The sequence below is a fragment of the Vanellus vanellus genome (assembly GCF_965231255.1).
Source record: "Vanellus vanellus genome assembly, chromosome: 25".
NCBI classification, from domain to species: Eukaryota; Metazoa; Chordata; class Aves; order Charadriiformes; family Charadriidae; genus Vanellus; species Vanellus vanellus.
Window position 1 is genome coordinate 6,718,621 of NC_138930.1, and position 18,030 is coordinate 6,736,650.

The window sequence follows — 18,030 nt, forward strand, 5'->3', positions numbered from 1 at the left end:
CTCCTCGCTGCCCTCTTACAGGCAAAGGCACGTGGCCAAAGCAAGCCTCAGAGGGCTGAGGCAGCACTCCCCCGAACCCTGGTAATACTGCCCTGGGCAGCGTGGGAGAAACCTGCCTGGAAGATTGTAGGAACCATCTGCAGAGACACTCGGCAGCTGCGGAGCGGGCAGGAGCGGCACAACATCTCTGCTGTCAGCACGTGGCTTTCTACAGCTTTGTAAATAAGCTCCAGGGGTTCTCAGGTTGAAGACTCTGGGATAGGATCCTGGAGGTGACGGAGAAGCCTCACCCATCTTTCCTCCACTGCTCTGGTGAAGAATGATCAGTTCCTTGCAGCGCAGGAGGCCAGGGTTGCGTAGAGCAATTCACAAACCCCATCTGTCAGCTGGTACTGCAGAAGATAATAGTTGACACGGTTATGATTCAGCAGCAAATCAAAATTTATTCACGATTTGAGGCAGATCAAAGAGGTTGAATTTTAGCAGCACTTAATCATTAACTGATTTAGGGATTTACAAGATGATTTAAGAAAATAATTCAGCAGCGACTTAATGACAGACACAAAAATGACAAGACTCCCACGAATGGGCGCATAAGCACAAACAAACACACAGCACTCAAGGGCTCGCACACACACCTAAACCTGAGTTTTTAGCTGCCTGGACCAAAGGTCCCTTCGCAACGGGAAACTCCAATGAGCCCACGGTGCCCCTTTTTACGCGCGCACAGACAAATGGACAGAAAGCATTGGAGCAAAAAAAGTATAAGAACGCCTCCACTCGTAAGAGCCAATGTGCATATTAGAGACACACGGATAGAGAGGTGGATGAAAGAGGGACTCGTCTAGAGTTAAAATTTCCCTCTTTGAGTTTAGAGCAAATGCTCACAGTGCATCGGCATTCCTCAGCAGGCGATAACGGGGACTGGAGGGGGGTTGACTCGCCCCGGCCTTCCAGTCCTCGAGGTGTCTGCCTGAGCAGTGTCTCGACTCAGGGGAGGTGCTGGTCACAGCCCGCTGCCATCCAGGAGAGCTGCCAAAGGAGAGACCCTGTCACAGCTCCGCTCCAACACTGCAGAGCAGGAAGGGCTTCTTAGAGCGGTACGTGACATCCTCCGCCTATGACACCAGGGATGTGATCTTGGCTGGATCGAGCACCAGGAGAAAAGGAGAGTCATGCTGAGGGACAGCCAGCCTCCATCACCTGCCCAGGAAGACCAAAGGTGGGAAGCGAAGACTGGGACCCTGAACTGAGTCCAGCAGCACACCACTAGCCAGGTTCTGGGGCTGACAAATCTCAGGCTGTGTAGCTCTGTTCCCCCCTCCATAAAGGTGGCCATCGTCAGAATTTCCTCTCTGGTCCCGGGAAGGAGATTTCCTCCCCGTTCCGAGGCAGGAGATTTCCTCCACGGAAGGGATGGGTTTGGGGAAACCGCATGGAGAACTGCCTGTTGGCAGCAAGGGCAAGGGCATCCTGAAATGATGGAGAACACATCTGAGCCATTTGTCTGACCACCCTGGGGAGTTGGGCAGAGACAAACTTTATGAAATTCCACAAGGGCAAGTGTAGGGTACTGCACCTGGGGAGGAATAACCCCATGCAGCAGTACAGGTTGGGGGCTGACCTCCTGCAGAGCAGCTCCATGGAAAGGGACCTGGGACTGCTGGTGGGCAACAGGATGCCCATGAGCCAGCAGTGTGCCCTGGTGGCCAAGAAGGCCAATGGCATCCTGGGGGGCATCAAGAAGAGTGTGGCCAGCAGGGCGAGGGAGGTCATCCTCCCCCTCTGCTCTGTCCTGGTGAGGCCACATCTGGAGTACTGTGTCCAGTTCTGGGCTCCCTGGTGCCGATTCACCTTGAGCCTGAATGTCTCCTCAGGAATGTCCAGTGTGTGGGTGCAGATGCGCAGGGCCCTCTCCCGCTCCCACGCTTTGTGCGAGCTGACAGCAATGCAGGACCTGATGGAGGGTGCGCCTGTCTCATGATGAGTGCCTTTCTCTCCCTGATGCCCTCTCCAGCTCCCTGCTTCTCTGAAGGCTCCCCTGTAGCTCTGCACAACCCTCAGCCCCACTGAGCACTGAGCCAAGCTCTCCGCCCAAGCTCTTGACAGGCCAATGCCTTTTCTTCGCCCGAGGGCTACTCACATTGACCACAGCGTTGGAGCAGTCAGAGGTCACCTCTGCCTCGAGAAGGGTCTGTCATGATCCGGCCCAGATCTTCCACATATGAGTTGAGCTTAGCCTGAAAGCAGAAGGGGACGGAGGTTTGACATCGTGGGGGCTGCCGGGGCGCACTGGGATCCCAACCCAGAGGTGGGCAGGGACGGGCTGGGGGGTACCTGCACGTGCTGAGCTGTTGCCTTCGTCTCCCCTGGTACTTCTGTCTTGTCCATGGAAGGAAAGGACAAGACGTACCGGCAGCACTCAATCAGCATGTTCAAACTTTCCTCACTGCTAAGAGGTCGCTGCATCAACCTGCCCAGAAAAAAAAAAAAAAAAAAGAGGAAATAGAAAAAGGCATTTACGAGTCCTCTCCAGAGCAGCTCATATGACACCTGCCTTCTTTGTGCTAATCAGCAGCCTCAAATCCAACACTTGCTGGCGAGCACTGCCTTCAATTCCTGCCAGAGGAGGGACTGACTGCCAGCCAGAGCCGCTCTCCTCCCCACAGCTCCTGGGGGACCACAGCCCAGCCCCATCTTGTGTTGACACGGCTCCTTATCCACAAGCCCCCAGGCCGTCAGGAGACACCCAAACTGCGGAACACCCTCCTCCCCACATTCACACCACCTCCCAGCCCCACACTCAGGGCCACTGGGGTGGCACCAGCCAGCCGGGCTGGGACACACCACGAGTGACACACAGCACTCCCCTCAACTCCTCCAGGCTCCCATGTACCGGCAGCACTGGGAAGTCTGGGGACTCCTCTGCCATCTGCTCCTGCACATGCCAGAGACAGGCGCAAAGTGGGCAGCGGCCCACGGCACGGGACAGCCCTCCCACCTCCCCCGGGGACAGGCCCAGCTGCCAAACGGGCAACGACACCACAACGACACCCCCATGGCTCCCCAAAGCTGCTGCAGGAGGGACCACGCTCCCCAGCCACGGCCACCCAGCACCACCACCCGAGGGCCTCGCCAGAGCCCAGAGGGGAGCTGAGGCCATCGGAGGAGACACGGGGCCACCCAGGAGGGAAAGGGCTGCAGGCACCTTCTCCTGCTCCTCTCCAGCCAGAGCTGAGCCTGCAGATGGTGCAGAGCCAAACAGGCAGAGCAGAGAGGCTGCGGGGCGGCTGCAGGACCCCCACTGCCGCTCTGCTGGGGAAAGGACATCCTGGCATCCCGCAGGGTGTGCTCGCTGGCCACAGTCCTGCTGAGCCTGGCGGGGACCCTCACTCACCCGTCTGACGCAGCTCGACCTCGTAGGGCGCCGGTGGAGAAAAGGGTCACAAAACGGTACGCCTGTGGACAGGAATAGTGCAGGAAATGAAATTAACCAAAGGACATACAAAATTTTCCCAATTACAGTTGCCTATAAAGGCAGATCCATTAGCGGTACAACCGCCTTTTAGATGCACCACCCCTCACGGAGGGAACTCCAACAGAAAACGGTTGGTTCACTCAGCAAAAAGGATAAACGGTAAATGGCACTATAAGGCCGCTGCATTAAACATCAGCACTGGCAGACAAATACTAGAAGGTGGTGAGGGCAGTGCACAAGTGGGAGAATTAGGAGCAGTTGTTTGAGCAGCACAGAATGGAGCAAAAACCATCTATGCAGACTCCTGCGCTGCGTGGGCCGGTGCCACCCGACAGCTCCGTCAGTGGGAAACCCTGAACTGGGCAGGAAACAGATCTCCGGTTTGGAGAACTCAAGATTGGCAATTCTCGCTCGATGTAGCCAGAAAAACACCATTCAGCATGGGATGGCTGAAAGCTCACGCCAAGAACAATGAGCCAGACACAGAGTGGAACCTCAAGCTGCATGAGTTGACCAGAATTAGGAAAATAAAAGCAGGGATCACCTTAAATCCCAAGTCGTATTGGTTGGGGAATGGATACGCCAAAAATTAGGTCACTGAGGGAAAAAGTGCTTTGCTTTGTCGCACAGAGCACAGGTTGGGGCTGAACAGAAAACTTGTGAAGTTATTCTTAGAGAATGTCCCCAGAGAAGATTAAAATTACAAGCCAATGCCTCCCTGTCCCTCTCCCCTCTCTCCCTCTCCCTCAGTTTCTCCCTCCTCTGTCCCTCCCCACTCCCTCTCTCATCTCCCGCCCCTCTCCGCCCACCCCACCCCACCGCCCCACCCCTCTCCCCGCTCTCCCCCTCCCTCCCGCCCCTCCTCCCGGCCCCACCGGGGCTCCGGGGCCTGGCCCTGGGCCGGGGCAGCCCCGGGGAGGCGGCCATGGCTGCTGCGGGGGGGCGGGGGCGGTGTCCCGCAGGGCCCGAGGGCGGGAAGGTGCGCGCGGGGCATGCTGGGAGCAGGCGCGCCCCGGGGCATGCCGGGAGCTGTAGTCCCGGGGCACGGGGCTGCCCGGCGGCCATGTTCCTTCCTGGGGCACTCAGGCAGCTGCCATGGCCCCGCAGGCTGAGGGGAGGGCTGGGGCCGCCCCGAACCGCCCGCAGCGATGGGGTGCCGGGCAGCTGGAGCCGGGCCCGGCCCGTGATTCGTGACAATCTGTGTAATGCTTAGGGTATTTCACAGAATCAGAATCACAGAATCATAGGGTTGGAAGGGACCTCTGGAGATCATCTAGTCCAACCCCCCTGCCAGAGCAGGGCCACCTTAGAGCCGGTGGCACAGGAACGCGTCCAGGAGGGTTTGGAATGTCTCCAGAGATGGGGACTCCACCACCTCCCTGGGCAGCCTGTGCCACTGCTCTGCCACCCTCAAGGTAAAGAAGTTCCTCCTCGTGTTTGGGTGGAACTTCCTATACTCAAGTTTGTGCCCGTTCCCTCTTGTCCTGTCACTGGGCACCACCGAAAAGAGCCCCATCCTCCTGGCACCCACCCTTTAAGTATTTATAAGCATGGATCAGGTCCCCCCTCAACCTTCTTTTTTTCAGACTAAAGAGACCCAATTCCCTCAGTCTTTCTTCTTAAGAGAGGTGTTCCAGTCCCCTAATCATCTTGGTAGCCCTATGTGGACCCTCTCCAGATCAGATTAGTCAGGCATGATTTCCCCTTGGTGAATCCATGCTGAGTACTTCTGACAGCCTTCTCTTCTACACGTGCCTTGAAATGACGCCCAAAACGAGCTGTTCCATCATCTTTCCAGGGATGGAGGTGAGGCTGACCGGCCTGTAGTTCCCCGGGTCCTCCTTCTTGCCCTTTTGGAAGACCGGAGTGACATTGGCTTTCCTCCAGTCCTCAGGCACCTCGCCTGTTCTCCAGGACCTTTCAAAGATGGTGGAGAGTGGCCCAGCAATGACCTCTGCCAGCTCCCTCAGCCCTCGCGGGTGCATCCCATCAGGGCCCATGGAATTGTGAATATCTAATTGACCTAACTGGCCCCTCACTTGATCCTCCTCAACCCAGGGGAAGTCTTCCTCTTTCCCCATTACTTTCTCCAAGGCCTGGGACTCCTGAGGGCTCGGCCGGGTAGTAAAGACCGACGCAAAGAAGGCATTCAATAACTCCGCCTTCTCCGCATCCTCCGTCACCATGGCTCCTGTCTCATTCAACAGTTGGCCCACAGCTTCTCTGGTCTTCCTTTTGCCTCCAATATACTTGAAGAAGCCCTTCCTGTTGAGCCATCATCCCTTGCCATGTTTAGTTCCAAGGCGGCCTTGGTTTTCCTTCTTTCTTCCCTGCACACTCTGGCAGCATTCTTGTAATCTTCCCAAGGGGTTAGGCCATTCTTCCACTGAGTGTAAACTTCCTTCTTCCACTTGAGCTTGTTCAGAAGCTCCCTGCTCAACCAGGCAGGCCTCCTGCGTCCCTTGGCCGATTTCTTGCTCTTCGGGATGCACCGATCCCGAGCTTGGAGGAAGCGGTCTTTGAATACCAACCAGTATTTGAATTTGGTCTTTCAATACCAACCATTTCTCTTGATCATTCCATGTTTGTTCCCATGTTTTGTAAAGTTAACCCACTCAGTAATCCAGGGTATGCAAGTGGCTGCAGTACCTCTGGATTCAACAGATGAAGAGACCAAAGCAAAGGAAGCTACTCACTCTCTAATGGTCATAAAACCAAGGGAAAATCCAGAGAGAACTGCTGTACAGAGGGCACTAGCTAAATTTGAAGCCACAACACGAATCAATTTGATAAAACAAAAGGCGAGGGATTGTGAGGAATGCAATGGTGATTCGTGTCAATATGGAACAGTGCTGTGAAATAAGGGAACAACTTTAGGTTGTGCAAACACAGGATGTGCTGGGGACCTGCTGGGGCAAATGTGTACAGGCACTGCTCTAGTATCCAAGCCAGTCTCTGCCATTCTAACTCTCACTTTTTTTTTTGCTCTCCTTCTTTCCGGCTCCCTGCTCCTCTTTTTCTCTTCCTCTTGTCTCTGTCCTGAAGCACATGGCTGTTTTTTCATTCCCTGCCTCTTTGTCCTGCTCTGCATCCCCCTGATTTTCACAATCTCTCTGGCCTCTTCCCTGTCCTGTTTTTTCTCTCTCTGCCTGTATTTGTCGCTCCCTGGGCCCATCCTCATTTTGTCTCGCTCCTTCCTTATCATCAGAGAATCTTAGAACAGTTTAGGTTGGAAGGGACCTTAAAGATCATCCAGTCCCAACCCCCTGCCATGACCAGGGACATCTTTCACTAGACCAGGTTGCTCCAAGCCCCGTCCAACCTGGCCTTGAACACCTCCAGGGATGGGGCAGCCGCAAGCTGCTGCTTCTCTGGGCAACCTGCACCAGTGCCTCACCACCCTTACAGTGAAAAATTTCTTCCTAATATCTAATCTAAATCTCCCCTCTTCCAGTTTGAAGCCATTCCCCCTCATCCTGTCACTACATGCCATTGTAAAAAGTCCCTCTCCAGCCTTCCTGTAGGTTTTCTTCAGATACTGGAGGGCTGCTATAAGGTCTCCCTGGAGACTTCTCTTCTCCAGGCTGAACAAGCCCAGCTCTCTCAGCCTGTCCTCATAGGAGAGGTGCTCCAGCCCTCGGATCATCTTCATGGCCTCCTGTGGACTCGCTCCAAGAAGTCCATGTCCATGTTTAGGGCTCCAAAGCTGAAGTCTCCAAAGGGTCCAGGTGGGGTCTCACGAGAGCAGAGTAGAGGGGCAGAATGGCCTCCCTGGACCTGCTGGCCATGCTTCTTTTGATGCAGCCCAGGATGTGGTTGGCCTTCTGGGCTGTAAGTGCCTATTGCTGGCTTGTGCTTGTCTTCCGTGTTCGACACGTATGTTATGACTCCTCATGATTTAAAGTCTCTAGCGCAGTTGTTATTGACTCCGACTCAATACTCGCTATGGGAGTCACACTGGAGAAGGGGACTTCAGGCACTCCTCCTTACATATGTGGGTCATAATATCGCTGCATTAGCTGCGCTGACCATAGAGCACCTTACCAGTACAGGTCAGCATTCAGACCCGGTAGCTCAAGCTCGAGACTGCCCACGGGAGGCTCTCGAGGCGGTCCGCGAAGAAGCGAAAAAGGCTTTTCTTGAGATCCCCGACTCACAGAAACCGCAGAAAGCCTTCACCACTATCGCTCAAGGACCCCGAGAACGTTACATGCAGTTTATCGATAGACTGAAACAGGCTTTGGAACGTCAAATAGACAACACGGAGGCTGGGGCCGAAAAGGACATCATTATGCTAATCAATGCCGGTCTAAGTATGATTTCCAGGGTCAACCGATACCGGGAAACCGATCATGGAGCGCAGGGCAGCGACACGCACAGACACAAGTACTGCAGCTGACGTTCCAACCCCCATGCAGGGAAGCAGCAGTGCCTCAAGTCTTTGTCCAGCAACAGCCGGTAGCGCCGGATTGGACCTGGCAACCTCCCACACAGTAATGGTACTCAATCCTTTGGTTCACTTATTGTCAACAAATGTCTCGGGACCTTTACTCCCAAAACACAAGCGCTATTGTTAGGGAGGTCATCTACATCATTGTCAGGCCTTTTTGTATTACCAGGAGTCGTTGGCTCTGACAGCACTGATGATCTCACAGGCCAAGTGGCCCCCTCAGTGGCCTCTCACCGATGTTTCTCAGGCGTTGGCTGGGATTGGAGGAACTGGGAATAGCCACCAGAGCGTGGATTTAATTCAGATTCAAAGCCCTGAAGAGCACTTGGCCTCCGGCAAAACCTTTGTGTTGCCCGTTCCTATGGTACTCTGGGGGCACGATGTCCTTTCTCAGTAGGGAATGTCCATTCACACCCCTTTTTAGTAGGGGCCATTGAGGTGCGCGACACCCTGGAATTGACATGGAAGACTGACACTCCTATTTGTGTAGATCAATGGCCCCTACCACTGGAAAAGCTTCGCGCCCTCCAGGAGTTAGTTATGGAGCAATTAACGAAAGGGCATATTGTGCCTTCCACTAGTCTTTGGAATTCACCTGTTTTTGATATTAACAAACAAACCGGCAAGTGGCGCTTGCTGAAAAAGAAAAATTAATGACGCTCTGGAAGACATGGGAGCCCTCCAACCAGCACTCCTGTCCGTCACTATGATTCCTCGACATTGGCATTTGACTGTTATTGACCTTAAAGACTGCTTTTTTAATATCCCATTACACCAAAATGCCGCTCCTCAATTTGCTTATTCAGTTCCAAGCGTCAACATGCAAGCTCCGTTGCAAAGATACCAGTGGGTTGTGCTGCCACAAGGAATGAAGAATAGCCCTACAATCTGTCAGTGGTATGTAGCTAAGGTACTTGGTCCCGTTAGGGCCACCGTGTCTAGTGTCTTGCTGTACCATTATATGGATGACATCCTAGTGGCCGCATGACATCACGAGGTCATGGAGAAAGCCGTAGCATGGGCGATGGGACTCGGACATTGAGACTGTCCCAGGTTCTCCCCAGAGAGTGGAGCTAACTGCGGTTGTTCGAGTTTTTCGAAGGTGGTCTACACCACTTAAACTTGTCACTGATTCAGCCTATGTTGCAGGGATTGTCGAGCGAGCCGAAGCATCTGTCTTACGTTACGTCTCACATTCTGAACTGTTTGTTTTGTTGCAGGAACTTATTTTCCTCTTAGACTCTCGCCCTCATCCTTATTTTGTTACGCATGTCAGGTCGCACACTTCCCTACCTGGCTTTATAGCAGAAGGGAACCGACGGGCTGGCTTACTGACATTACCAGTACAAGTGCTACCAGATCACGTAGCACAAGCCAAGCTCAGCCATTCTTTTTTTCACCAGAATGCTGGAGGTGTCAAGCGGCAATCTGGCCTCACCTCCCAACAGGCGTCTAGTATCACCGCCGTATGTCCTGACTGCCAAAGGCATTCTTTCCCGTCAGTAGCAGGAGGAGTTAACCCCAGAGGGCTGCAAAGCCTACAGATATGGCAAATGGATGTTACACATGACCCCGAATTTGGTAAATTAAAATATGTCCATTCCTCTATAGACACCTTCTCGGGTGCTTTATTTGCCTCCTGCCATACAGGGGAGCCAAGCTGTGTGCCCACGTCACAGCCTGCGGCAGCGGAAGGTGCTTCTCCCGGAGGTGCCACAGCGCTTTGTCCGTGCCCTCCCTCCAACACCGTCTCTCAACCCCTGCCTGGCTGGTGGCTCTGGAACGTGCCCCAAAATGACATCACATGCCCCGTAATGCCATCACGGACGTTTACTGATGATCATGGGATTGTGTTAGCACACGTACTAGCAAGCAAAGAGAAAACTAACTGTTTTCAGGAAATAAAAATCCATCGGAACTAGGTCAAGTGTTGCTGCTGTGTTTCTTGAAGACGAGTAATATGGTACAACATTACGCTGAGGCTGATAAGGTACTGCCCGTCTGTCTTCCCAAACTGGGGACTACTCCTTAAATGATAGTATCAAAATAGCGGCATCCTTTTAAGAGGGAGATGTTTTAACGCCGCTGTCTTTGGCAACTCCTTTTTCAGCTTTTTCACAGGAGGTTCCATTTGTGGAGATTTTTCACGATCGGTATCCTGCCTTCTCTTGGGAAGCCTTCCATGGTTTTTCTGGGTAATTTCCAGCTCTGTGATGACTTCGGTGGCTCTGCCCACCAGGATAATCCTCCCTACGTCCCCGAGCATATGGTGAATTCTCTCGTCGCCTCCCAGGTGGACCAAACCTCTCTGGAGAATACTTCTCTCTGCTTACTGGAGGTCGAGGTTGCGCGCCAACAGCATAGTCCTTGTTAAAACTTTCCATACCGTCCTCTGTGGTCCCTGTCCCAATCTCTGTGCCTTTCCCTTTCAAATCGGTCACGAAAGTCAACTGATCTGCCATAGTACGATTTCCTGTCATGCGCTGCAACTTCCCTTTGCCTCTTCCCTTTGTCTCTTCTTCCATATGGTGGTGATCGCGAATAGGCACGGGAATGGGAACGACGAAATGATGGAGAGCGGGAGCGGGAGCGAGCGCGAGAGCGGGAAGAATGTGGTCTTGACGGGGAGTAGGTAGAGGAACTGCGGTGAGATGAAGCACTACAGGAAGTCTTGGACCTTTAAAAAAGAACACAACACAAAAGCAATAAATGCAAGTACTTTTTTTTTCCTCACCAATTTCGTTGTTCCCTTTTTCCCTCTCCATACGCTTATGTCAAAACTTCTTCTGGCCACTGACAGCGCTACTGCAAATTGAAGAACTTGATGGCATGTAAAAGTTTCTGCTTCCAAGGCAGAAGAGCTGCTGCTTTGTTAGTGTAAAAGCATACGGGAAGGGGAAGTCTGTTTCCACTCACTTCCAGCACATCAACTACCATAGCCACTGATTGATTTAAGGTGGTGTATACTGGCCTCGACTGGTACTACTCAGCAACTCCATGCAGTGCAAACCATTTCTGTTGCAGTAAGATGCAAAAAGAGCAAGTCTTATGTCTTATGCACATGATAGCTCTCACCAAGGCTGGTGACAGCATTTCAAGAAACATCCTAAGAGCTTCTAAACTCAGCCTGCAGCACTATGACGCAATGCCATTCCTCTAGGAAAGATACTGGCAGCATTACTGAGAGCCAGCTATTCCCACTCCTGCCCAAGTGATTTTGGGGGATAGAAGACATCAGGTACCCTGAGTCTTTTCTTCACAAATTCGTCTCTCATTACTTTTTAAAGAATCCTTTCAAGGTATTCCTCATACGTTCATTAGCATCGTTCCTCTTCTCAAAGTCCTTCACCGGTGTAAAGTTTCCTGACAAACAAGCCTGATTTTCAATTCCAAAGAAAAATTTAACAATATCAACAAAATACCAGCCAAAGCCACCAGTTTTCAGCCCAGGTAAGTATCTCTACATGTATCCACGTGTGATAAATAAAAGAGGAAACAAAGACACCTTCTCTCACTTGTCTCCTCCAAAGCGCTTTGAGGTAGTGCTTACAATCGCAACAGGGAGACGCAGAAAATCCCACAACGACACCTGTTCAGCTTCTGGCCTCGTCACGGCTGTCAGGAGGTGAAGGATGTCACTACGGTGCAGCTTTAGTAACAGCGACACCTGCTCCTGAACAACTGCTGCCCAATTCTAACGATGGCTCTGCTGTAACCTCTGCCGTATGTGAGCTCGTACCCTACACAGGAAACTCCCGTCAGGGCTGATCCCTTGAATCATCCAACCCCTGTAACGACCGGGGGTGGAGCGGGACTCCTCCCGATTCTTCTAGACAACCTGCTTCTCCAGTACGGACATCTCAAACAGTTACCTGCACAAAAAAAGCCTATGCTCATTTGAATCGTTTTCATTTAGAATAGTTTTGCATGTTTACCGTCTCCAACACAAAAGTATATTGGAAAAAGCACTACGTCATTTTTGCTCATGTCAGATGCGCTTTAGCGTAACTGCAGTCCGGTCTACTCTCAAAATACAGAAGTGAAGAACAACACAACTTCATGGAGCCACTTGAGACTACGCTCATTTCTTGATCCTCTTATTTGCCTTCCACACCCTCACCCCCAACACTTCCCGCAGTCTTCTCCCCTTGTATTCAGCTTTGCGACTGTGGGTGGAGGCTGCCCATGCTTAAAAGAAACTCCCATCTCCCATGTGCCGAGCGCCCACCGCTCCTCTGCTGCTCCTCAATACACGTGATACTTCCGATGTTGTCGCCTCACCATCATGTATTTGGTTCGTCCTTGTCCCTGAACTGTTATTTTCTTGCTTATTTTAGACAATCTGTGGAATGGATCCTGGTTTCTGGTTTTATTTCTCGTAAGATTTTACAACCACTCTGCGCCCTTACAATCCATCTAGAACAAATATCTACCATCAGGAAGGACCAGCTTGACACTGCAATGATGGATAAAACAGTCTCCTCTCTCTCCAACTGAGAGAAAGCAGCTTGGCTGTTGGAGGTGAATGCCTTGAAGAAATTCAGAATTGTCATAAAATAACGGCACTGATTTTTCCAAGGATTTGCTCAATTAGTATCAACTAAGATCTAAAAAAAAAAAGAATGCTGGAGGCTGATTTCTATTGGGAAATCGATTTCTCCAGCTCTATTCAGCCAGTAATCAAAAGGGTGGCTTTCCACCCGATCATTTAATTATATTTCGTTTTTATATTGGATTATGGTTTCCTCAAAAAGCGTTCATTTTCCAGAGTCCTCTTTTCAATCCTGTACTGGGCTTTTATTTTAAATCATCCTACTGCAAGCACAGATCCCCTCTGTTAAAGCCAATTCGAATCAAGCCGTTTAAAAACTAATTACCACTTGTATTCTCCACATCTATCTGTGCAGACTTTTTTCGTTATAAATCAGCTGTTGTGTAAGTTACGTGTTACGGCCTCGTTTAACAGGTTACAAGTAGGAACGTGTTGAGTTTCTGTAGGACACTTACAGTTCCCGGCCCGCTCTGCCACCGGCTGAGCGATGTGCGCTGCCTCCCATTGGGCGCCCTGTTGGAGCGGGGAGAGGAAAAAGAACAAAGTCCCATTCAGCTTGTCTGAAGGTCATTTTTTAAAAGAAATTCTGAAGGTATTGTTCCTTACCAGTTGTGGGTATCGGTTGTCCCTGGGGGCCCAGAAGAGTTGGGAACGCTGGTTCTCGCAGCACAGGCCCCTGACAGGCCTTGTGAGGAAATGGAAAGTAAGTTGGAAAATAAGCTCTACTAAAATACAAGAATCCCCGCCTGTGTTGACATCAAACTTACCTTCTCTTCCAACAAACTGCTGATTGACAGAGAGGAAGACTGAGGAGGTTTGGCCACCGTCAGCAGAGCCGCAAGAGGTATAATGCTATCGGCACCGCTACAACAAACCACACATTTTTATTAATCAAACAGCGTTTTGGAGAGCTGCTTGAAATATGAAGTCTAAAGTGAGAAAAGGCTGACTACTGTAAACGCAAAAAAAAACAAACCAAAAAATCCCTTCAGATTTACAAATGTGAAGTTGGCCAATTCCAAATGAAGCCCTGTCGAGAAGTCCCTGTGGACTACTGACACCGAAAGAGAAAATGCACCGGAGAAATAGTTTATTAAGCTGGCTGCACATGGAAGGATCAGAGCACGTGGAACCCACACGCTGAATCTCAGCGTGGGAAGGTGGAAGAGCTGCAGTTCTATTGGGAAATGTTGATGCGCTCGTTCAGAGGCTGCCCGAGAGGTTCTTTTGAACTGTGATCCGGTGCGTTCAACGGTACGGCCGAGCCCGACAGTCTGCTGGGCAGAGCGGCTGTTTGCATTCAGCGCATGAAGTCGAAAGGATACGAGCCCCAAACAATAGCACAGATTTCTCATGTATTTTCATGTGACTTCACTGGGTTGCAAACTTAGACTGTCATGTTTGTAAATACTTCCGATTTACAGTGTTTCAGCGTTTATTATCCAATCTGTATGCGGCACTGGGTATTACTGAGGATGACCCTGAGTTATCATAGTATCAGTCATACAAAGACTGTGGAAAAAACACCTGGCCAAGTTTACCTATAATTGTACTTTTACATTTTTCAGGAGAGTATTATTTCCCCAGTCCTAAAGAGAAATTGAGGCACTCCAGAAGGTTTGACGTTCCTAAATGGTTCCTTGAGGAACTGTGAGCCACGTGCAATCAAAGGGCTCCTGGGGACAAAATGTTCCTCTCTCAGGGTAAACCTTTACTGAACGACTGATAAGGCAACCCAACGAGAAACGCTTCTGAGAAAATTCTTGCATGAGGCACACTTCCAACTTATCAACGTGTCCTCATTCAAAGGAAAGACAAACCCCAGAAATTCCCCAGTTATCTGGAACTGTCACTAATGGTACATAAATCGCCAGCAGAGAAGCTCAAGAAGAAGAATCTGACTGCAGCATTTTGGTGTCTTTCATATGTATTCACGTTGATCTACAGATTTCCTACCAAAAAGGTCCAGGAGGTGCAACAGGCATGAGCGGTGGTGGAGGTGGTGGCGGAGGCGGCGGCTGCTGCTGAATCTGCTGACGGAGCCTTTTTGCGTAGCCAGTGCCATTGTGGAAGTTGTTCACAGCCTGGAGGCAGAAAAACGTTTACAAAAAGGTAATATGAAACTTAGTAGATATACGACCAAAAGGCTGCACAGAGTAACGTTACTTGTGTGCTCCTGCAAACGTTGTCAATCCTAAAATGAATCAACCCACAGATGTATGAACACGTCGCATTAAACACGGATAGTACTGACGGGTAACTCAGAGTATCTGTAGTTAAAGCACTTCAGTGTTCACACCGAATTGGAAAAGAAAAGTGTGCCCTGAACTGGCCCCATTGTCTCTAAAGAGCTGTAAGCTTCTCTAACAACAGACGATGTATTTAGAAAGAACATGTGGCCTTATTATTCCATCTAGCCTTGCTTAAGGAGATGTAAATTAATATCTTCTTCCCTTTCAGCTTCTTACTAAGAGACTTTTCTCACAAACAGTTTAGGTAGAAGCCATGACGTTACCTTGCGTAGGAACTGGTTGGCAATGAGAGTATCAGGGGAGACATCTGTCTGATGACACTTTGGGCATGTGTGTTCCTCAGACTCCAGTAATGCCCTTCTAATACCTGTGTGCCATTAGAGTCATCACAGAAGTTTTAGGCAAAGGAAGGCAATGTTGGGGGTTCTAATCAATTATAAAAAGACATATATGATTGATGGGGGAATATGGCTTTAATTGAGAGGGTGAAGCTATAAATATTCAGCAGTGTAACTAAATTCCAGTATGCAGCAAATACCTATACAGTTTTGATATTTCACCAGTGGAACACTTGATGGTTCAACCAGTCTTTTTTTCCACTATCCGGTGCAGTGAGAAGTCACCAACCTCACGGTTAATGAATAAAACACACCTCAACAAAACCTTGGTAGGTTTGAGTTCTCAAGGGTTTCCCCAACTCTCCCCCGGAAAGAATGCGGATTAAATGCCCAACGACCCGTTGCTGCAGAGCACAGTACATCACCAGAGTTGGTGTATAATTTTGTATGAGAGAAGGTGCTGTGAAAAAACTAAATGCATTCGATATCTCATACTGGAATGTGCTGCGCAGTTATGCACTCTTATACTCCTCCTTCTGCATGGAAAGAGGATTTAACTGGATACGTACAAAGGGAAAAATGCTTTCTGCCTTTTTTTTTTCCTGTGTACAAAAAGGAAATCCCCTTTCCTATTCAGGGGATACTTTAGTATGAAATGGAACGGGTAACAAAGTAATTTTGTCATCTCCTCTTTCTGCTCCCAGAAAATCAGAGGTATTTGGAATTAACAAATACGGGAAGAACACGTACATTTGTCACAGTAACTGTTTCCGCAGCAGGGAATAACAACAGCATCAGCCATTATCTCCTTACAAATGAGACACAAAAACTCAGCTGGAATAGGGTCTTCTGAGGAGGAGGAGGAGGACGGCTCCTCTGGTAAAAAGGAAGGCTTTTCCCTCTTTCCTCCCGCATAAGCTTCCCTGGAGGGCGGGCTGGGGAAGGAAAAAGAAAAAAGTTACAGATGGGTAAAGGAAAACGGTTCCAAGCTTTGGATATCATCAGAGGAAAATAATAGATGGAATTCTCACTCCACATTTGCCTTCCGAACCATAGGCATTTCGTTTAAACCACTTTGCAATAGCCACAACACCAGGAGAGGGAGGGGGGAACAATCTTCCTTCTGCACAACTCTCCCATTCATTGGATCAACTACGAAATTAGCTCAGACTAGAAAAATCATTTGTTGACAGCCAGAAATCAGGTGCAATGAATCCCACCTCTCCTGTGCCAGAGGGTACCTGCAAATTGCAGGCTCAGGATAAAGTTCATCTCCAAGAAAGTGCATTTTATACATGGAAGAGGTCTATGTTACAGCTTCTACAAAAGGAGATGCGTGACAGAAGAACAGAAGTGCCACCAAGTGCATTTTGGAACAGCCACTCCTGTCAGCACACAGTACTATTCTCTTAGTTTATAGCAACAGGAAAACTTCAGTGCGTTTCCCACATGGGATCTGATAAAAGTCAGAGCAGGGGAGGAAATCTCGGTCTGACAGCTATTTGTTAAATTTTACAAGAAGCCTTTGGAACATGAACCAGAAGCTTTCCAAGAGAACAACTCCACGGTAAACACTACGGAGATACAGATTCTTAGCAGAGATACAGATTCTCAGCGCACTGCAAGTTTAACCAAGTTCCAGGGGCGCGGACAGTAGGACCACCCCATTGCAATACCAGTAAGTAGCAGAGTTGTTAAGGTGACGACGCAACGCCAGTGCTTCCTCCCCCGTAATGACCGACGCTGGCCAACTCGGTTGCATCGTCACTCAGGCATTTATGCATGGTTTGTCCCCTTCACTTTTTGGTCCATCCAATTAACTCCGTACTTACGCATTAATAAGTGGTACTGCGTATTTTCCGGTGTTTTTCAGCGTGGCCCACTTTGTATTGGGATCTTTCACCTCCATCAGGAAACCCCTTGACATTCCTGTGCTCGTTTTAATTCTGGGAACAGGCTTAAAATTTTTGTCCTGTTCAGAAAAGAAATACAGATGTATCTCATCTTAAGACCCACACTTAGAATGACATTCCAATGATTATTTTAAGCAGCTAAAGCCCTTAATCCTCTCCTTTTGCCTAGTGCAAGGGTTTCTCGGTTTTACACGCAATACCAAAAGCTGTGAACTCTCATTAAAAAGGGTTAAGACTAGAAAGAAAATCAATAGTATTGAAATATATATAAATATGCAGGAAAGTGCACAGAGAATGATCTATGGACATATTTCATTTTTATGACTTAGAAAAAAGAAAATGCTACATTTTTAATGCTAGGTTTCCCCTGAATTTTGAAGGGTTTTGCAACAGTGCCATATAGCCTCTGTCTTTCACCCCAAGAGAAACCCTTCTGAAGAGGAGAGTTCATGTGTTCGTTACCTAACTGCCAAGGTAAAAATAATAAAAGCTAAGTAACGCCAGAAGTCCCCCAGATTAAGTCAATGTTTGGAAAAGTAATACAAGGCGACATCGTTTAGAATTAAGTGCAGTGCGTAGAAAAACCTTTGAGACTGTTTTTACATACTGCTTTTGATGTTCCACTCGCTGGCCCAGTTCGAATTCTAGGAGAAGAAAGAAAGGGGATCAGAACTTCAAATACAGCACTTGTGCCCAACATAAAGCAGTGAAAACACATTCTAAAACCCGAACACCAAAACGTTACGTTCTGACAATCTAGTGAATGGGGAAGTTCCTTTGTATACAGAACCTGTGAACCTGTTCTCTCCTGGGACTACAAAAAACCAAACCCCAAACCGCGTTTCTCCTTGGTCACAAAGCACTTTGAGACCGACAGATGGAGAACGCGGCAGTGCGAGAGGAAGTCCTCAGCTATTTTGTCTCGGCTCTGTAAGTATCAAAAAAGTGAAGTCTGTGCTACAGTTTTGTGCTCTTGAAGCATCGGCCACCAAAGCATAGAGGTAACTTCAGCCAATCTGTGGGTCCCTGGTATTACAAATGGGTACC

The 18,030-nt window shown here is 49.5% G+C and overlaps 1 protein-coding gene across 1 annotated transcript; it reads right to left on the minus strand.

Moving 5' to 3' along the window:
- Positions 1-10,180: 10,180 nt before the first annotated feature.
- Positions 10,181-17,037, minus strand: LOC309681694 (E3 ubiquitin-protein ligase RBBP6-like). The gene is made up of 8 exons (XM_082495614.1): positions 16,903-17,037; positions 15,821-16,005; positions 14,996-15,099; positions 14,437-14,564; positions 13,248-13,344; positions 13,087-13,165; positions 12,936-12,993; positions 10,181-10,605 (listed from the first exon to the last, which is right to left on the minus strand). Exons 1-8 carry the CDS (start codon positions 16,995-16,997, stop codon positions 10,299-10,301), a joined length of 1,053 nt encoding a protein of 350 aa, XP_082351740.1. The 5' UTR covers positions 16,998-17,037; the 3' UTR covers positions 10,181-10,298.
- Between the last annotated feature and the right edge of the window lie 993 nt (positions 17,038-18,030).